We start from the raw sequence: 22,120 nt of genomic DNA, 5'->3' as shown, positions 1-22,120 counted from the left end.
GCTAACCTCCAGCTGTTGAGGTAATTTCCAGCATTTCTAGAGAGCCATTACAGGAGATAGCTAATTCTCAGAGGCCGCCTTCTCCAGAGTGCATAAGGATGAAGCCAGCACACTCTCCCAGCTCTGCAACATGGTGGCAAGGGAGAATGGGAAGGAAGGTAAGCTTGTAGCAGCAGCAGTAGCTCTAAGGGAAAGGCTCAGAGCCCTGTGGACAGCTGCTCTCAACACACACTAATGCTGCCGCACCTCCTCCTCCCTCACCCCTTGTCTTCGAGATTCTGCTGTAACAGAGCAAGGCTGAGCATCAGGATCCACCCCACCCCCACCCCTGCCCTTAACTCCCCATGTGATCTTAAGATGCAGCCCATAAGGGCAGCTCATGACCAACATGAATAATATCCTTTGAGAAATACCAAGGAAGCCTTCAGCAATTAGTGACAATGAAATCGGGGCAGGTAGCCAGGACGCCTCTGATCTTTCTGTCCAGTGTGGAGCTTTAGAGATATAAAATGGGTGTGAAACTGAACCAGAATGGCAAACAGGGAGAGGTCATGGAGTGTGGGAGACTCGAGATGCAAAATGCAGAGACTGGGCATCCACATGGTGCAAGAACTGGGTGAGGAGACATTTAAAGCACATTCCAGCCACATGGGGTCCCAGCACTGAGGGGCTGTAGACCCAGGTCCCCACCCCTACCCAAGGTGCTGTTTACAGTCGACACCTGATGGCAAAGTGGAAGTCAGTTTTCTCCATTGGTGTGGCACTCCACATATCAACCACACTCCACGGCATGCCCAGGTGTACACAACGAATTCCGTAGTTCGAGTTTTGCTTGGGTTACTTTTTTTTTTAATGGGGTTTTTGGTTTTGTCCATTTATTTTAGGTTTTTTGGTTTTGGGTTTTTTTTGTCTTGTTGGGGGTTTGGGGGGGTTACACTTTTTTCATTTTTGAATTCTTGTAGGTGTTTTAGGTTTTTTTGAGAGAGACCATAAAGGTGTGGGGATAAGGAAGTGAGGAGAGTCCAGGTTGCCTAGGAGAGGGGGAAGCGTGAGAAAGTACATTGTATGAAAAGTGTGACTTGCCCCGTGAGGGACAAGACTCCCGCTGTATCAAGTGACACCCTTTATTTTTATTTGTAACCATTAAAAAGATTACCTTGTCATGTTAAGATGCCAGTTTTTCATGCTACATTTCCCATGCAGTGCACATGTTCTTGATGTAAACACAGGCATTTCTTGTCTACTTTAAATAGAGTTCAGAATAGTTGAACTTTGGCCATAGGAACTCTAGTCTCCACACTAAAAAGAAAAAGAAGGAAGAGAACGAGAAAGAGGAGGAGGAGGAGGGGAGGAGAAGGAAGAGAAGAGAAGAGAAGAGAAGAGAAGAGAAGAGAAGAGAAGAGAAGAGAAGAGAAGAGAAGAGAAGAGAAGAGATCACACACACACCACACACTTCCTTATTTTATTTTATTTCTTGTCATTTCTAAATTTTCAGATGCTCTGGTTTGTGATATTGATACAACATCGCCCCCTGGTGAAAAGTAATAGAAATGAGACTGCTTGATTTAACGAGAATTTTTGTAGCCCATAAAACACTGTTTGGTCTGAAACCCCAGCTCAGTGCTCTCTTCAAACAAAATCACACACAAAACCTCAACAAAAATGCAAAAACAAGCTTCTTGCCCATGAGTTTTAAAATATTTTTTAAAGATTTATTTTATTCCTCTGTGTGTGTGTGTGTGTGTGTGTACCTACAAAAGCCAGAAGAGGATGTTGGAAACCCTGAAGCTGTAGTTATAGGAGGTTGTAGGCACTTCGTGGGCACTAGGAAACAAACTCTTGTCTGCTGGAAGAGCAACAAGCAATCTTAATTGTTGAGCCATCTCTCCAGCCCTGTCCCTATACTTAGGGCCAATCGTAAAACTCCTAGGAGGTTCAAAACAGACTTTATTATTCAACAACAAAAAAAAAAAAGTACTTCTCTCCAAAAGTTAATGACATCCCTGCTCCAGGATTGTTTACTTCAATGAACAATCTTCTCCCAGGCCAAAAACCCTCCCGAGGATCTACAATGAACTGGGGAGGTTAAAGGTTCTGAGTAGACTGAAGTTAGGGAGCCAGTTTAAATTATTCAACTCGGCAATTCTCAAACTTACATTACCACAGACACATTCCCTTTCCCCCCAATACTTGCGACATGAACACTTTGTGTCGTATGTCATTTAAAAAATGATTGTTCCGTCTCCATTAGCAAATTAGCTCCTTGGTCCCATAGACGATTCAGTCTCCAGCATTGCTCATTCACTGCGCAGTCAGCAGCTCTTGATCATTTGTGGTAATGAAGTATGCAGCCTCCATGAGTGCTACGGTAAATCCCCCCTGGCAGCTTGACAAGATAGGGGATTGCTTAAGACAGACGTAAAGCCCGCCCTTTGGGTGGGGCTGAAGGTGTTTCTAGATATGGATGACCTAATCGATGACTCAATCCACGGACAGATTTGAGAATTAAAGGAACTGTTGGGAGATGGTTGAGGTATAGAAGGAAAGTTAGGACGGGGAGTAGACAACTGGGAATGAGTGCTTAGACACTGTCACCCCATCCGCCCTGCTACCTGTTCACACTGCTTTCTTGCAGATGTGAGTTGAACAGCTCTGTTCTACAAGGCCCTCCCTGGCGCTATGGGCTGCAGCTATGAGCAATGCTTTAGGTTGTTTCTGTTAGGTGTTTGGTCCCAGAAACAACAAAACAGACACAAAGTTGCTCCAAAACTGGCATAGCCTTGTAGGCAACTCCACCTCTGTCAGCTACCATGAATACCAGCTGGCATGAGGAAGCTGCTGCTGCCTACGTTCGGTTAAATACAGGGGGTCCACACTGTGTGGTCCCATCTAGTGGGATGATAACTTCCTCTGTTGGCTCTATGACCTGAGAGGATCATGCACAGCTCTAGGGCTGACAGGGAGCCAAGTATATTTCTCACACATTAATCTTCTCTTATGTGCTTACGTGCTTCTGAGCCAAAAATACAAACTCCCTATCACTTTCATCATTCATATAAATTAGCATTCGATCCTCCCCCAAATCTACCCTATAGAACAAGTATTTTTAAATAGCACATATTTTGATAAAAACTGAGCTCTGTGTTCTGTGTCATTACTGACAAGCTTTCTAAGTCTACTGATACTCATTGCAAAGAAGGTCAGACTCAACTTTCAAGCAGTGTGAAAGTTACGAGACCCGGTTATGGACCTTAAGTTGTGCTTTGACCCATATCATCTGGATTACTTGGTGTCAGCTACAGCTTCGACAAGGAAGCAGGGGTCCTAAGGGTATGGATACACTCCATCACCAGCCTGGTGGCTTCCAGAGCAGAGCCCCAGTGCACAGAGATGCCCCCACTCCCGTGGCCGTAGTTGTGGACCACAGGCAGCGTCTGTTGCCCCCGGACTAGGATCTCCTTCTGCAGCCGCACACCTGGCCTGCTGGGCCTCAGCCCCACTTTCTCTTTTACGTCGTAGGCTCTGTGGAGGGAAGGCTCGAGAGCGCAGCATCGAGAAAAAATCTCTCTGCTAAGTTCTGCATCTGGGGATAGATTCCAGTCTCCTTTCTGTCTAGTTCCTCCCAGGGTTACATAGGACATACCGGGGTAAACATAAGTCAGCCCGCCCCCATCTCGGATGAAATGCTTCACCCAGGGGGCCCGTGCCTGGAGCACCTGGCCCCTTACCGGGGAAATCATGGGGTCACCTACAAGTCGCCGGCTTCCCAGGCCTGAGCAATTGACCACGATATCAAAAGATGGCTGCAGCTCCCACAGGTCTTCTATTCTCCTGGTAAGTAGCAGACCTCCACTCCCCTTTATCCTGGGAAAGAGAGACTGGGGTGAGCCTTGGTAGCCACCACTCACCCACTTCCCAGAAATGAAGGGCAACTGGAACAACAGGCTTTCGGGAGCTTTGAAGGTTCACCCACATCGCATCACAGTCTAGCTCTGTGCTTGGCCAGTAGAGACTCCTGTGGTTAATCTTTGGAAATCCAAACCAAAGAAAATCACATCTTGTTCCTCTAACATTCCATAGAGTTCCTTTATCTAGATGCAAAACAAATACCAAATTGAGCTGTGCTTTAAACACCCAAGCACTCCTTGCTCAGATTGCTCCTGCTCCTGCTCCTGCTCCTGCTCCTGCTCCTGCTCCTGCTCCTGCTCCTGCTCCTGCTCCTGGTCCTGGTCCTGATCCTGATCCTGATCCTGATCCTGATCCTGATCCTGATCCTGATCCTGATCCTGATCCTGATCCTGATCCTGCTGTGTCATAGGCTATTAATTCTTGCATGTGCCTTGGGATTTGTCAGCTCTCTCTAGTAGATGGTTGCTCCGTGTTCCCTCTCTGTCTCTATCTCTCTCTGTCACACACACAAACACCTGCTCACTCACAGGTAGGAGGGATGTTTTTACAAAAGGAACAATACAGAGAACTGATGGAATAAATGGCCGCTTATTATTGGACCAAATGAGAAGGAATGGCTTAGCCAAGCCTCATAATCATAGTTGAATTGTAAGCTAATACACACAGAGTAAAACCTCACCACAGGGGCCATTTCTAAGTAGCTCAGTAGCCCTAAGCTCATTTGTGTCATTGTATGACCCTTACCACCACCCATCCCAGAGACTTTTCTTATTGAATAGAGAAATTCTGTAGCCATTAAAAAAAAAAAATAACCCCAGTAATCTTGTCATCATAATCTTAATCCCCTGTAATCCTATAATCTTATTCCTGGGTTACTTATAGGATACAGGAGATTTAATATAAGAGACTCTTGGCAGTACTGTTCAACAGATGCAGGTTGGCCATCTAGAAGCAAAACATTGCTAAGAGGAACAAAATCTAATAAGACACAGTGCTCTTTCTCAGGGGCCAGAGAAAGAACTGGGAAAGAGTGTAGCTAGCTGAAAGAATGAAGTATTAACATACAGATATGTGCATACATACACACACACATGTGCATGCACTCACATACAGATATGTGCATACATACACACACATGTGCATGCATTCACATACAGATATGTGCATACATATACACACATATGCATGCATTCACTACGGATATGTGCATACATACACACACATGTGCATGCCTTTACATACAGATATGTGCATACATATACACACATATGCATGCATTCACTACGGATATGTGCATACATACACACACGTGCATGCATTCACATACAGATATGTGCATACATACACACACATGTGCATGCATTCACATACAGATATGTGCATACATACACACACATGTGCATGCCTTTACATATGGATATGTGCATACATATACACACATATGCATGCATTCACATACGGATATGTGCATACATACACACACATGTGCATGCCTTTACATACAGATATGTGCATACATATACACACATATGCATGCATTCACTACAGATATGTGCATACATACACACACATGTGCATGCATTCACATACAGATATGTGCATACATACACACACATGTGCATGCATTCACATACAGATATGTGCATACATATACACACATATGCATGCATTCACTACGGATATGTGCATACATACACACACATGTGCATGCCTTTACATACAGATATGTGCATACATATACACACATATGCATGCATTCACTACAGATATGTGCATACATACACACACATGTGCATGCATTCACATACAGATATGTGCATACATACACACACATGTGCATGCCTTTACATATGGATATGTGCATACATACACACACATGTGCATGCATTCACATACAGATATGTGCATACATACACACACATGTGCATGCCTTTACATACAGATATGTGCATACATATACACACACATGTGCATGCCTTCACATATAGATATGTGCATACATATACACACACATGTGCATACCTTCACATACAGATATGTGCATACATATACACACACATGTGAATGCCTTCACATACAGATATGTGCATACATATACACACACATATGCATGCATTTGGGTGCACACATACACACACAAACACATCATCAGCTTCATCTCTGGATAACTCTGACAAATAGACTGGTACCACAGAAACATTTGTCTCCCTGTATGCTGTCACTCAAGAGAGAACCCGGGGACGACTTGACTGACAGCACAAACAGAGGTTTGGATGCCTGTACCCTCTGTGCCTCTGAGAGAGCAGAAGTTCACATGCCAGTTCTCAACATACCCCTCCTCCATTCTGGATGAACAAAGGTTTCACAAGAAGGAAAACACAAGAAAAGGCAGAACCTCCTGGACATAGCGTAATCGTGACTGGAAATGGTGGCACAGTTTCATTGCAGATTTTGACTCAACAAGAAAAGACTCTGACTTTCTATTCCCGCTTGCTAGCTGGGAAGTTCAACTGAGACTTGCATTGAGGTCTGTGAGGAACTGGCCTTCTGACACTGGTCTTTCTATTCCCACTTGCTAGCTGGGAAGTTCAACTGAGACTTGCATTGAGGTCTGTGAGGAACTGGCCTTCTGACAGTGGTCTCATTTCTAGAAAATGCCACAAGTAGAGGAGAGTATACGAGAACATTGCCACTCCCCAGCGTCACAGACCTGACAGCTGCCTTCCCAGCTCAGCTGAGGGTGGCTGGAGATCGGTCTGTCAATCGCCACATTCCTCCCACTGTGGGGACCATTTCACCACTGAGCAATTTAAAGGACAGCTGGAAACCTCTGGATTTGAGTCATGCATTATATACTAAATATTTACAGAAGGCCAGCTATGCTAAGCCCTCAGTAATTCAAACCTGGAGTGTATTTTCTTTCCATTCAGTCCAGAGGTCCTTTCAGGCACTAATTTTCACCCTGTGCATCCTTGCTTATTATTCAGAAAACCACTGGAAGGCTATGCCATTTACTTGGGACGAGAAAATCAAAGACCCTGGCAAGCATTCATGGCATCGACCACAAATAACCATGAAAAGTTTTAGTATGATGGAGTGACTTGAATAGGTGAGAACAGAACCTCTTATTTCATGGACATAAATTTCTGCTCTCTCCTTGCAACAATTTGGAAGCCAAGATCATGTTAGTTGGATGTACACTAATGGACTGTCTTTAAAGGTGAAGCCATTCTCTCAGACGGAGAGAGGGATGAGTTGGTGCTTTGCAGTGACTCTATCCAGCACACTGTTTTGTGGTGTTTAAGACAATAAGCACCAATGCCACAGAAACCTGGAATGAAAAAGTGCGTAAGCCAAAATGTGGGGAGGAGTGCTCGGGGAGTCGGTCTTCTGGGCATCCTCTAGCTGCTATAACCGTGAACTGGCAGCAGCCAGTGTGACCTGCAAAAGATGGGCACAGACTGGGCCCATCAATGCTTCCTCCTGGATAGGGAGGGGCTCAGGAGGCCCCGCCTTTCCCTGGTAGCTTCTGGAGAAAGAGGTATTGTTTATTTCAGAGGGGTAGCCACTGATAATTTGCCCATGTTCTAGTAATAAACCTACACACACACACACACACACACACAGACACACAGACACACAGACACACACACACATGTTTTAATTAAACTCAGTGGGTCACAAAAAGGAAAAAAATACACAAAAGTAGGAGCTGTCTGGAGGAAAGGTGAGCTGCTTGGTCTTGTTTTGTTTTGTTTTGTTTTGTTTTGTTTTGTTTTGTTTTGTTTTGCCAGATTGATAAAAGCTAGGGTTATCTGAAAAGAAGGAACCTCAATTGAGAAAATGCTGCCATCAGATTGGCCAGCAGGCAAGCCTGAAGGGGATTTCCTTGAGTGGTGACTGATGTGGGTGGTGCCATTCCTGTTACGTAAGAACGTAAGAACGCAGACTAGATGTGGTGTTTTGAATAAAAATGGCCCCCCTTGGCTTGAAGGGAATGGCGGTTAGGAGATTTGGCCTTGCTGAGTATGTGTGGGTTTGTTGGAGGAGGTGTGTCACTAGAGCTTTGAGGTCTCAGAAGCTCAAGCCTGGCCAGTGTCTCATTGTCACTTCCTGCCACCTGTAGATCTAGATATCTCTCAGTTCCTTCTCCAGCACCTTGGCTGCCTGGACGCTGCCACCCTTCCCACCATGATGATAATGGACTGAACCCCTGGACTGTAAGCCCCAATGAAGTGCTTTCCTTTATAAGAGTTGCCGTGGTCATGGTGTCTCTTCAGAGCAATAAAACCCTAAGACACTGAGCAAGCCATGCAGAGCAATCCAGTAAGCAGCACCCATCCATGGCCTCTGCATCAGCTCCTGCCTTGAGTCCTGACTTTCCCTCATGACCATGTTCCTGCCCATGTTTCTTTGACCATGTTTGCTCACAGCAGCAGGAAGCAAGCAAGGACAAAGGGTTTGAACAGAGGAGGCAGAGGCAGGAGAGAGGGTAATGGGAACTGAAAACAACTAGAACTCCTTCTATGTGTAACACTGTCAAAAACTAAAAGCAGACAAGGACCAGGAAAAGACTTGGGGAGCGAGCCATCTCCCCTCACTGTCCCTGTAACCTTGTTAAGCTAGCTCCTTCCGCCATAATGCCGTGAGGCCCTGGTATCAGCTCACTGTGAAACTGAAAGGAGCAAGTATCTGACTGTGACCCACCACAACTGCTGCGGCTGCTTTCCTAGAAAAGCAAGACTCTCAAGGGTTGGTCACTTAAAGCACAAGCCCAGCTCTGTGACCTGGGGGTAGCCCTGCTTCACACCCGCGTACTGCTTATATTTAACTACAACCATTTGTCTCTTTAAAGGCTTTGCCTGGTTGCTCTTTTTAAACGCTATCTTGGCTTTGATTTCTTTTAATAGGCTGTGGGTTCTGTGTGCTAGTCTTTGAACATTCTGACCTGTGCCCCATCATTCGAATCAAAACTCAGGGTTAATTTTCTAATTCAGGGAGGTAAGTGGACTTCTCAGCCTTGGGGTTCATGTAATTTTCTTAAATTCACTGAACTTGTTTCCTTAATAGCCCAGGGATAAGCGAGTGGCCCGCTCAAAGAGTAGTTAGGTCTATGAGAGGATTCAATAAATGCAAATGTTCTTTTCTATTTCAACAGCCCTCGCTGGGAGCTATGATAAAAGTCCAACATGTTATGGGAGAGGAGCCAGGTGGCGGATGGCTGGGATTTTGGAAGGCCTGGCCAGGCTTGTTGTGCCGAGTCCTTTTGGGTGGAGGAGACTTGCTGCCCATGTCCAGAGGCAGGTCAGCCCGGGCTGTCTGAATGGGCATGCATGATGCTGCCCATCCATCATTACGTATATGAAGCTGCTATTACAGAAGCTGGGGAGGCTGACTGTGGCTGTAAAAACACTCAACCAGTTCCCTCTGGGACTTTTGGCAACTGAGGGAGAGCCCATCCTGTAGAGGGAGCATGCCATGGCTGAGAACCCATGAGGAAAAGGGAGCTGTATTGGCTCAGGGCACTGATGCAGAAGGAGGAGCTCTGTTGGAGAAATACTGTAGTGAGGATGGCAGGGTGGAGGAAACAGATCAGTGCAGAGGGCAAGCCCACCCCACAGCGCTGCCCGACCGTGCCCTGGAACCCACTCACCTGGACCAACCTATGAGACACATTCTAATTTTTAAATAGGAACTTGGTGAAGAGAAAAGGAAGAACAGTAGACATTTGAAAATCATTTAAATTTTAAGTGGTTTCTAAGCTGGCAAACATTCCTTTGAGACAGACTATACCTTATTTTGAGAATGTTACCCAAGTAATTCCCTGCATTGCTAAGCTATAAGGTGAAAACTCCTTTTGCAGATTAAGTCAATGTCGGAGAGTAGGTAAAAGATTGGGCTTATGTCCCTGAAGACTACTTGCCCAGGACTTACGCAGCTAGAGCAGAGGAAGGAGGCTGGTACCCTGCCCATTCCCATGCCCAGCCAGCTTCTCAGGCATCGGTGCATCCTACCTCAGAGGATGAGAGCATCCATCCCAATAGAATGGAGGAGGCTGGAGGCCGAGCAAGGCTGCCTGGAATTGGGGTTCAGAGCTGAATGTGGAATGGATCCCAGTAGGAGCAAAGATAATTGAGAGACATTTGTCCCCTCGCTTTAGCTATCAGACTGTTGAGAATGGACCCCAATTTCCCCAGGAATCTCATGCTGAGAGAGGAAGGCTGAACCCCAGTGTTAGAGGCTGAGTGTCTCCTGGAAAGAGATTTAGGCAGTCCTGACAACTTGTTAGACCATGTGCAGAAAAGACTGCGGCTGGACACAGCGTGGTACCCAGACCACACCCTGACCGGAGCGCTTCAGTGACACACACCTCTCCCCTCTCTTTAAACCTGATGGTGGATGTGGTTCTGGAGGGTGGACTGGATTTTGTTAACAATGTGGCTAGACTGAATAATGCTCCTTTTTGTTGGTTTGTTTGCTCCACTTTGCTTTTCACCATTGTTTAATTGGCTTATGGAGAATGGGGCCAAACCTGACTTATTAGAGCTACCAGGAGCTCTGGCCGAACCATTCATTATATGAAGGAAAACATCTCTCTTGGTATGGAGTTAGGTCTCCTCTCACCCGAGAATGAATAGAGGCAACCTTGTTAGGGGTCTCTAAAGTCAATCAGAATGAGTTTTTAGTCACCATGGGAAAACAGGTTTGGAGTGGAGAAGTGAAAAACAGCCACACTGTGGATGAAGAGAGAGGTAAGGATGGCCGGGTGGGACTCAAGGACGATGCGAACTTGTGAGAGTTGTGTTAGGACCGCTCACTGCATGCGCACGGTTAGTCAGCTTTAAAGCTAACTCGCAAATCTCAACCCAAAGAACAGCACCTTCTCATCAGAGATTTAAAAAAAAAAAATCACTTATGTTCAGTCAGTTTGTTCAGAAACAAAAAGAAGCCTAGTTTAAAGTCTCAGTTGGCAAGTCTTAGAGACTGGTTTCTTCATAGCCTGACATTGCTCCAGAGTTAGAGCTTTAAAATGTATTTTAGGTTGGCAAAGCCGCCAGATGCGTGTGGTCTAATTCCGTCTTGACGCCATCACTGTCTCTCTGACAATGAGCTGCTGCTATACCCTCTGGGAGTGTCCGTCCACCCCAGCCTGGCCGACTCCATGAATACACACAAATCACTCCAAGCACACCAGACATCGGGTATAAAGCAGCTTCCGGTCCTTCGGACCCTCCGCGGAGCGTGTATGCGCGTGGCCCAGGGGTTCTGTAGTAGAAGTGGTGGCGAGAAGAAGATCCAGCCAGGAAGATGCCTCCAAGCAGACGAAGGCCTTAATAAATCTGCAGTGGCCACTGCACCCACCCTGCAGGGCACTGGCGGTAAGCTTTGTAAGGAAAAGCAGACACATCCTCTTTCTGCCTTTTACAGTGTTCTCTCAATTCGTCCTTGCTTACACCCGGAGGAAAAACAACAGTGAGCGCGTTCAACTGTGTCTGCAGCCTGTGCGGTCTCATATTCCTCTAACGGACACTGGAGGACAGAAGATAAGCTGGGGTGGCGGTCTCTAAGGGATGCTTCAGACAGGCTATGCTCCAGTAGACCCAGTGTGGGCTGGGCCAGAGGGGCACAGGAGTCTGCTCCATACACAAGAAAAGGCCCTTGCAAGTTGGTCAAGCATAAAACTGGGACAGCCTGCCCCCTAGGTGAAGTGCAGGGTAGGTGTGTATTTCTATATAAGCTAGGAAATCACAGGTGTCTGGCAGGGAGAAGAACACAAAGAATGTGAGGAAGTCTCAGGGATTCAATGCCCGCCCAGAAAAACAGCAGAAAAGCCAACAGCGTGGGCAGGGAGGTCAGCGGTGTGATCTGTGTGGGCCACAGGATAAAGCCTGGCATCCTGGAAGCAATCAGCTGGTCTAAATTACAGGCCTCCAGCACGGATAGAAAGCACCAGGCCTTCTAGATGCCGTCAAATGCAGGGTGACTCTGCTCCCTTCAGAATAATTTATTTAGGTAGGCTGCCTGGCAGGAGACTTCTTGCCTCTGTGATTCATTTCCTGGGATGGAAAGAAGAAAAAAAAAAAAAAAAAACCACAACCAAGTGTGTGACTTTACTGTCCCAAGATATAAAATATTACCTGCATGGGTGATTAAGCCTCTGAGGGCTTTTGAGTATCGGGTTGTTTTAGGCAATGTTTGAGAAGGAGATGACCTTTGCTGGTTTTAGAAATGAATGAACGATTTAAGTTGTAATAAGATAATAGGCTTTTACTGGGTTTTGAAGACACTGCTTCAACACTCACTGAGAGGAATGTTCCCTTTTGAATCAGGACACGGAAGACTGAGTGCTCACACTGCGGGGGAGAGGCGTAGGAGGCAACAGAACAGGCCCAAGTGTGAGAAGCAGCAGGGATTGCGTGACTGCCCATCTGGGCCTGCCCAGCCCACAGAGTGAGCCCCAGATGTCCAATTCCTTCACTGCCCCACCTCCCTCCAGCCTGAAGGCCTCCCCTTGGGCTGCTATGAGACCCTGCTCTGTCCCACAATGCCTTTTATGAAAGAAAAGGGGCCAGGTAACCCACGTCATCCCTTATTGGTTATCTGGCCAGATGCCAGGCTCATTAGTTATACTAAAAAACAAAACAAAAAGAAAACTAATTTCAAAATGCCTCCAGTCCCAAACATTTTAGATTCGGGTTCTTTGCATCACACCCAGCTTTGGGGACTGACAGCGCTTATATTTAACAACCTCACCCATCCCGACCCCCCAACATCATGCAATGGCTAAGAAAATCAGCCAGAGATTTGTTGGTGTATCGCAAATGAAAACACTCTCGCTGTGAATCCTAACAAGCTGGACACAGGATGTGCGGAAGCCAAGCCAAAATGAACTGTCAAGGGCTGAAGGTGTAAAGTACAGGCCTCCGAAAGGTTCTCGGTTTTAATGTTCTCACCCATCACACATTAGCAACAATAAATAGTGAAGCTATTTCTACTGAAGATGAGAAAAAGATTAAACAATAATTCATGATCAATATAAGATTTTTCCGATCATAAGAACTAAAGGTCTGTATTATCTGAATGCCTCCTTTATTATTATTATTATTATTATTATCTGAGGAAACTAAGATTTTAGTAACTGGCTTTGCTCTGAGGGAATGGGGATGAATGAGGCACCAAGTTATCACGAGTGTGCTAAGGATTTAGTCCCTGCCTGGCAAACACTCTCCAGATGCATTCATAGACCCCTGGCCCTTTGTGAGCAGCAAGACCCAGAGAGTCTGCTGCGTGAGTTAGGAGGCTGTGCAATAATTTATCACCATGTCAAACAGGACAAAACACAGAGACATTTCAACCAACCTTCTCTCCAGCCACGGGAGGTAGGCAGAAGTCTCGCACTTCAGGGTTGTAAAAGCCTGACCAAACACATACTGAGGGAATCGCTTCAGCTCAGCCTCTGTCATCTTTCGAAATCCCAGCACGACATCAGCCCAGAAAGGCACTTCTTCAGCGGGGACGCTGCGGAATATCTGCCAACTGAAGCACCAGAGGTAGAAAGTACTCCTTAGGTTTTCTTGTGAAGTTGTGTGTTTTTCATTAACTCCCTAAACTCCATTCAAATACAACTCGATAAGGCATTTTAAAACTTTACTTCCTATAAACACAAAGAGGGACAGCGGAATCCCTCCAGTCTCTGATAAGTGAGTAGCTAGATTTCAGACGTTCACAGCTGAAGGCGTCAGGTGTTTGAAAAGCACTCTCAAGGCTGGGACTTTACTCGGTGAGTAAATCCTAACTAGCACTCAACAGGTCAGATGTTTAACCCCCAGCATGACAGAAAAATAAAAATAAATAGTATGCCTTTTAAAAATTTGTACTTATTAGGCCAGGCAGTGGTGGTCTGTGCCTTGCACTTGGGAGGCAGAGGCAGGTGGATCTCTGTGAGTTCGAGGTCAGCCTGGTCTGCAGAATGAGTTCCAGAATAGCCAGGATTGCACAGAGAAACCAAACAAAATAAAACAAAACAAACTAAACTTTATTTTTTTCTGAAATGTTTTTCCATGATTTCCACTATTTACATGAGACTGTGTATTTTAGAGGAAAAGTTTTTAATGTTTTTGCACAACCCTTCACATGAATGAGAAAAGGAAAAGGCAAGGAATCCAAAGAATAGCCTTGATTTTGAACATGATATCTTATTTAGTAGGATTTTGTTTGTTTTTGAGACAGGATCTCCCCATGAAACTTTGGCTGGCCTGAAACTAACAAGAGTGCTGGGATTAAAGATATGAATCACCAAATCTGGATAATGGAAGGAAAGGGGCACGTGACTTTTAAGTCAAGTTCTAGGTCATAAAGTAAGGGTCACCAAGAGGAGACTATGGAGGGGGTACTGGGGCCACAGCGCAGCTGTGTACTGTTGGTCATTAACAAGAAGCTTGTACCACAGAGGGCATTGCCTGAAACTTTCAAAGAATTAACAACAAAAAAGAAACCAAAACTTTAGATTAAAAAAAAAAAGCTTGCAACCGGCTGCCTGGAGCTGCTCCACGCCTGGGGACTTGCTAAATCCTGGGCTGTTTCTGTCAGCAATTGACCACTGTCCCTGCTCTAAACAAGACTCAATCTGAATGTTAAAGACGTGGCTGCTGACATCCCGGAGTTTATGTCTCTTAAGTACACCAGTTTACTCAGAGAGGAGACCCTGAGAAGGAGGAAGTATGGCTTGGGCACGGCAAGTCTTTTTCCCTGTCACTGTGCAAACCCTTCCTGGGTTCTGAGGCCCTCCTCCACAACTTTGTCACCTCATGTTGTTAGACCTAGTGGGGAAACCCCCACCCCATTCCCGATTCGGCGTGCACCCAAAAAAATCACGAAGGACCATCTCTTGCTGTAATTACATGAGGACGTTTAATTACGGAGCTCCGGTCCGACATGCATCTCACACAGGAGATAACGGATGCCGGCCACGAGGCTCGAAAGCTAGGAGTTTTTATGGGGTAAGGGGCTTAGGGGTGTGGAATTCAGCATAGCGACACACTATTGGCTTATTCAAACATTAACAGAAGGATTACAGAGCAACAGGACTTTGTTCCTGTGGGCTGGGGGCTTATCTTTGTTCACATAGCAACCAGTTGATGTATGACTTTTACCTGGCACCAAGGGGCAATAGACAGAGGGGGAGGTTCCGGCCAAATGGTGGGGACTCAGACAAGATAGCCTTGCCTGCGTCCTTGAATTCTTTTCATCTTCACAGTTAAGATGTTCTTAGGAATGCCTTAACAGCCCTGCCCTGGCAGGTCTGGAGGCTGTTCGCTTTGTTCCCAGTCCCAGGCCTGGGGAGTGGGCTCTTAAACAACTCACAATTTACAATATTTTACCTTCTTTCAATGTTACCTCCAATAGGGCACAAGTCTAAAATGTTAATTATCTTGCCAGGTGCCCAGAAGAGCCCTTCTTGATCCCTAGCTCCCCACACCATTAACTTTTTTTTTTTTTTTTTTTTGGATACAGTGTCTCCCTGACAGACCAGACTGGCCTCAAACTCACAGAGATCTCCCTGTCTTTGCTTCTGGAGTCACCACCATGGCCTGGTTTAACTATTAAACTCATCTAGTCTCCTCTTAAGCAGTTTGCTAATCTGTCTGCTCTGTCTGCTCACTATCAATGTATCCTACTATCACCTCTCTCCCCAGTTTAGTCTCTCCACTACAGATAAAATGCCTTTGTGTGGGGAGCGGGTGTGGCGGCAGTCCCAAAGGCACCAGGGACTGCAGCTAAGTTGTATGACTTGCACCTGACTTCCTCATATAAACCACAAACATCGTGAGAGCTGCGCAGGTGTACCAGGTTACTGGTGAAGTCATTTTGGTGGAGATATGCCCCTGCTGCCCTGATTAGCTGAAGCTGCATACCTGGTGAGGTGATGTGGCCTGCTGTGAGTGGATGGGAACTGATAGTATATAAGAGTGAGAGGCCCAGGGCTCGGGGTCTTTCGCCTACACAATCAATGCGCAGCCCAATAAACATGTGCAGAAGGATCCTATTGTGGTGTCTTGCTGGTGAGATGGGCGCTCACACCTTTGCAATGCAAATCTGAACAGTTACCTCACTGTGTTCAATACCATGGATTTGCTTGAGTTCTCCAATACACCACAGTCACATGAGACAGGTCAGTATGTGTGTGTGCCTTTCTTTCTTCCTGGACCTGTCTCCTCTGAGCCCAAATCTGCATGAGGGTCTCATGGGAATCACTTTTTCTTACATGGCTGCTAGTGAGTCTTTAAAGCAAATGTCTTCTCTCTATATATTTTTCCATAGCCCTTTGTACTCCAGCCTTTGGTAACTGATGCTTCATTTGTAATTAGTAAGATTTGGGACATTTCCCATAGGCCACAATCACTTGAGGACAGGACTGTGTCTGTCTTCTGCAAAATTCACTTAACACATATTTATTAAGTGTAGTGGCTATTCCTGGTTGTCAACTTGACTATATTTGGAATGAGCTATAATCCAGAATTGGAAGGATCACCAGTGACCCTAATCTGCTGGGACATAGAAGTTTCTGACCTGGATCCTGGTATGGAGATCTTGAAGGCAGGAAGATCTCCGAGTTCAAGGTCATCTGGGATTAAAGGTGTGGTGGTACGCACCTTTAATCTGGGCTACACCTTCTGCTGGAGACCATATAAGGACATTGGAAGAAGGGAATCGTGCTCTCGCACCTTCGCCTGCTTGTTGTGTGGGACTGAGCAACTGCTAGATCCTTGGACTTCCATTCACAGCTACTACTAAACCATTGTTGGGAATTGGACTGCAGACTGTAAGTCATCAATAAATTCCTTTACTATATAGAGGCTATCCATAAGTTCTGTGACTCTAGAGAACCCTAACTAATACATTAAGCATTTACTGTATATGAAGTCCCTTATTGCCAAATCCCTAAGACCTAGAAGACCTGCTTCAGAGAGGACTGCCAAAAGTCCTCTTGAAGGAATGAATTGAAGATTAAAGTCATATCGGAGATACATGGGACATTTGTAAAGCCTTAATTCTAAAGGGAAAGAGAATTAGAGCATATCTGTTTCTAAGAATTACTTAGAGGCAATGTCGGTGAATCCTATTGGTTTTGGAACAAGTTAAGCATGACCATAACACAGTGAATGCCATGCTTCAATGTGGCTCCATAACTCACGTTGGGAAGGGAGATTAGACCCTGCCGTTGATAGAAAGAAGTCGATGCCTCATGTTTAAGCAAAATCTGCCATCTGGACTAGGGGCTTTGGAAAAGTAAGGATTTCACATCCATCCTGGTGGTTCTATGGTGAGGGAAGGCGTGAGAGAGTAGAAATCCTTCTGACACAAGTGTGCACTCAATACACGCATGAACTTAGAAGAGGCGTCCTTCGGGGCCTGGCATCAAATGGAGGGACAGGTACCTTTCTTCCTTCTGCTTTTTAAATATTATTTGTTTACTGTATGTGTGTCTGCATATGTTTATGAAAACTGTGTAGGCAGCCACACAGAGGCCAGGGAACCAGAGCTGTGGGCGTGGTGAGAAGTGTTGTGCGTGCTGGAAACTGAACCCACATCCTCTATGAGCACAGAAAATGCTTCTAACCACTGAGCCATCTCTCCAGTTCCAAGACTGGCACTTTTTAAATTGTCTTAATTTCACAAAGATAGAATTGCCAGTGAAAACATCCCTCTGCTCTTCAGAAGGCAGTGCTGGCACATAGGATAACATGGGTGACAAACGTCTTTTGACATTTGATGACACCAATTAATTTGATGACCTGAGTTAAAGATGCTAGAACATTTAGCAATCTCTGCTTAGGAGAATGTAGGATGAAATCATCGTTTTTTGAGTGCTGTCTGCGTTAGAAATGCTAAATTCAATATGTCCTCAAACCTCACTTAAGTGTGCATCCAATCCGATAGTAACAATCAAATAGAAACGTATAGATCTTTTCAGAAATACTATTTTCCAAACGACGCTTTGAGAGGTCGTTTTAGGAGTGGAGATAAAGCTCTGTTGTAGAGCAGAGGCCTAGCATGCGCAGGCCCTAAGCTCAATTTCCAACACTACCCCTCCCCACAAAAGCAACTTTAGTGATGGATGCACAAAACTTACTTTGGGGGCCATCTTGTTTTCTAGTGATTCTAAAATAAATTAGACTCTCCTCTGCCTAAGGTCTCTGCCCATGACTGTGTCTCATTTCCATCAGCTATGCCACCCTCCACATACCCATACTCAGGGCTTATTTGCTATTCAGGACCTTTTCTTGTTTTTTCCATATTTACAAACCTCTTCACATTCCTTCAGGAAAATTATACATATATAAAATTTATACTATATGTAAATATATATACTATTTATACATACATAATATAGTATACATATAATATATTCTACATATATTATATTATACATATACAGTATACTATACATGTGTTACATTGTATGTATATTAGACATATACAATACATTATACATATATTACATTATATTATATTATATAAAATATATCACTATATTTTATATATGTGTGTGTGACAAGAAATAGCAGTTAAAAACAAAACAAAAATAAGCAATCCCCTTAATTCTGTAAGTAGTGTTTCTCAAGTTCTCTGGAGACTTTTCTAAATCCTCCCTAAGGCTGATAAATGTTCTACTGACCTCTGATCTCTGTGTTGCTTACCCTACAACAACTTCAGATTCCTTTCCTTACCCAGATACCAGGTGAACACCCACATCTGCAGCCTCTGCAGACTTGGCAATTTCAGAAAGATGCTCGAAGGTCTCTCTAAACCATCGCTTCTGCGTGGGCACCGGGGTATCTGCGAGGTCATGGAGAAAAGCAAAGGCTGGCATGAAGGGAATGGTCACAACCATGCTTCTGCCACAAAGGTTCTCAGGGAGGGGCATTTTGACAGAATTCCCAGAATTTTACATGCTGATGTGTCTATCTGACTCACTCTTGTAATGATCTACTGATGGAGTGGGAACAGGCTAGGCAAAGTAAAAGATGTAGAGGCCAGAAGCTTGTCTTAGGTACAAGGTATAATCCTAAAATGCCAGCCTGAGAAGGAATGGGTGTATGACTGGGAAATCCAGCCAGGCTTATTTCTGGGACAATAGAAAGACCTGAAAGGCTCTTTATAAGAGGGTTGGAAACACAATAGGTGACAAGCAGGGACCCTAGGTCAATATGGATATATTAGAAGCAAGACTTTTAAATAAAGCACTGGTTATAGAATCAATAAATATTTCCATAATACTGACTAAGCATTGACATCAATAAAAAGTATACCCATGTGAGTGCCATACTCTCTCGCTAACTTTCAGATAGGCTGCTTGTTTAGAGATAAAGAAGAAATGATAGCTGCATTGCATGATTACAGTAGACTTCAATGGACTGTCCTCCAAGGACCTATGTCAGTGTGGAGAGCTGATTTAATATGCATGTCCATGTTCCTGCCCCTGAACCTAAAAACAACAGACTAGTGGCCAAGAGCCACACGCTACAGTAATCATCCCCAAATAACAGACAGTTCCAATTCAACTGTGGATCGAGCAAGCTTTGTGACCTAATTCGTATTCAAGTGCTGGTCAAGCAAAACTGTGGTAGCCAGAGAAGCAGGAGTAATTGCAAATGCTGATAGAGGGCTGATTCTGTGCAGGACACTGTTCTGAACTTTGTGATTAGCTCATTTAATCCTCACAAGAGCCTGCCGCTGGATAGGCATGGAGTAGACAGTATTTGATCTGAATCATGCCTAAGGAAGAAATGTGGGGACCGAATCAAAGCCTTCATCTAACAACAGCAGAAAGAAAATGCAGCTGATCCAGGAGACCAAGGCACTCAGCCACAGAGAGAGTGGAGGTCCGTGTTTGGAGGAACTCTCAGATGACTGGGGGACACCAGGCCATCTTCAGGATCACTCATGCCTATTGGTGGCTGGTGTGAAATTAGCATCTTGCAAATATTCCGTCTCTCACCTGCATACTTGTGAGGGATAAGCATCCCAGCTGCTACATTACTGGTGGTATCAGGAGTGAACCTGTCTGAGATGACAGTGACAGTGCATCTGGGAACCAGTTGGGAAATGCACGCTGCAGTAGACAGCCCTATCACGCCAGCTCCAACGACCGCAATACACACCGTGTCCATGGCCTAAGGAGGAAAACGCAAATGGACCACCTTGCTTAGGGCGTTATTCTCCCCAGATGAAGTCTGACCCTACAGTTCTTTCCTTACATCAGGCAGCCTCTCAGAGTAAAACTTCCTTCCGAAAAGGGTTACCAGGGCCCAGCCCAGCAACCCTTTAATCTCTCATTCCATAAATAACAGTTCGAACTTCGAGGTCTCTCTACAGGCAATTGCTACCAAAACAGAATCAGCCTAGGTTTGCCTGCTGTGCTCACCAGCACTAATCACATGGCATTCGGGGTAGAATTCTAGTCATAGTGCCCTTGCCTGAACTTTTTCCCTATGGGCACATTCTAGGGACTGCTGAGGAGGTAAACTAGTCCTGGGAAGCAGCCGAGCTGTGACCTCTGCTCCCAGGACTCTGGGAAGCCGACACAGAGGTCATGTCTGGCTGCCACAGATGATTGCATAACAGGAAGAAATGGCGGCGGTCTTTTAGGCCTTCACCTGAAGATGGCACCAAATGAATTCTTATTAGCCTCTTTGAGTAGTAAATGGCAAGCCACTGAGGCTGTCTCCCAAACAGATCCCCTGTGGGAGGATATAGGGAAAATGTAGATACCAGGTGCCTGCGCCAGGCACCCCAAGGCTGACATCTTGTGTGGAAGGCAGAGTGAGGGGCAAAGACATCAGTGTCCTCCACGCTCTCCGCAGAGGCAGCAGAATCTGTTACTTGGTGCTGACCTGTCAGCCTCCTGCCCGCCTTCACTTCTTTGACTTACTATGTGTGCTCCATGCCCAACTCCCTCTATCTGGCTCAATTCCAGATTAAGGAGAGTGGACAAAACGTAATTATTCCAGTTCGTTATTGCCATTTCTTAGGGGTAAAGTTCTAACTCTCAGCCAGCTGCTTGTGTTGTTAGCCTAAATCCCGCCCGCCCCTGGTACAATCCCTTCATGCAACGGGCAGTGAACAGGGCATCGGGCCAGGTGAGGTTAGCCATGGCAGACATTATGAGGTCTGGCTATGAGTGGTTCTCTGCCTCCTCCCTAGCTCCACTCGACTCCCACTCTGTGAGCCTTGAAGCCTTTTCAGGGAGGTTTAATGTGTGCCTTTCCTCCAACTGAGCCACGGTATGCGTTTCTGAGCAGGTGAGCTGAGATGTCAGACTGCCAGGGTTGAGGAAAGACAAGAGAAGGTTCCCGGCAGGACACAGTCCAGTGGGGAAGGCTGGGAGAGGGAGGTCCTAGACCTGTTTCCAGAGGGGGTAAAAGAAGACTGACAGCCATGAATTTACTAGTTGCCTGTTCAGCAGCCTTGCACCACAGCTCTAATAAGTTAACACTAGGGTGAAAAGCAATCTGTGGCTAAGAATAACCAGCTGCCAGTGGAGTGGAAAGAGAGCCAGCAACATAGGGCATATCCTGATATATAGTGTGACCTGTCAATCTCTGGCCCCAATCCCACCAAGACACACCCCTAAAATCCCAGAGTGGTACAGAACGACCCTAGAGCAAAGAGTGAGGATTCAAATACCTGTCTCTGAAAAGGCAGTCTGGAATCCACCGGAGGTCCTGGCACCAACGCTTGTTTTCCAGTGACCTGTTAGCCTGGTCTCCTAAGAGACAGGGAAAACGAAACTCCTTCCCATTGGGGAAATTATTAAGGACACTCTCTCTAAGCTTACCCTCCATTGGTCCATGCCACAGTGTCTGCCTCCGACTCCCCAGGAGAGAGGCGCATGTAAGCTCTGTGGAACTGCCTCTCTGCCAAGCCTGCAGGGGAAGTTTCGTCCTCTATGACCTGTCTTTGTCTGGCTTCCAAGCACTTCAGCTTGCCACCAGCCTGGAGTTTCTCCGGCTGATTTGTTTGCATGGTAAATAAACAGGTGGTCTGTCTGACTTCCAAAATGTCCCAGCTAGAACCAAACACCCATTTCCCCCGCTACACTGTTCAGAGTTGTTGATAGCCGAGATGCCGGCCTGGTGGCAGATGGACAATTTATTCAGAAAATAAGTTAGGATGAACCTAATATTTATAGAAGGGAACTGGTATT

General features: G+C 45.6%; 1 protein-coding gene across 1 annotated transcript; it reads right to left on the bottom strand.

Moving 5' to 3' along the window:
- Positions 1-1,453: 1,453 nt before the first annotated feature.
- On the bottom strand, positions 1,454-21,748 carry Ddo (D-aspartate oxidase). The gene is made up of 5 exons (XM_021174971.3): positions 21,601-21,748; positions 19,913-20,087; positions 18,642-18,750; positions 13,270-13,446; positions 1,454-3,864 (listed from the first exon to the last, which is right to left on the bottom strand). The coding sequence occupies exons 2-5, from the start codon at positions 20,082-20,084 to the stop codon at positions 3,297-3,299; spliced, it is 1,026 nt and encodes a 341-aa protein (XP_021030630.1). The 5' UTR covers positions 20,085-20,087; positions 21,601-21,748; the 3' UTR covers positions 1,454-3,296.
- Between the last annotated feature and the right edge of the window lie 372 nt (positions 21,749-22,120).

The sequence above is a fragment of the Mus caroli genome, unplaced genomic scaffold (assembly GCF_978045245.1).
Source record: "Mus caroli unplaced genomic scaffold, Mus_caroli_1 scaffold_9, whole genome shotgun sequence".
NCBI classification, from domain to species: domain Eukaryota; kingdom Metazoa; phylum Chordata; class Mammalia; order Rodentia; family Muridae; genus Mus; species Mus caroli.
This window is presented reverse-complemented; position numbering and strand designations above follow the sequence as displayed.

Coding starts and splice junctions, on each gene's coding strand:
- Ddo (XM_021174971.3), bottom strand. CDS start 20,084: ATGGACACGGTGTGTATTGCGGTCGTTGGAGCTGGCGTGATAGGGCTG. Junction 13,447..18,641: donor GGTGTTCACCTGGTATCTGG/GTAAGGAAAGGA, acceptor CTGGTGCTTCAG/TTGGCAGATATTCCGCAGCG. Junction 3,865..13,269: donor CTCCCGTGGCTGGAGAGAAG/GTTGGTTGAAAT, acceptor TCTCTTTCCCAG/GATAAAGGGGAGTGGAGGTC.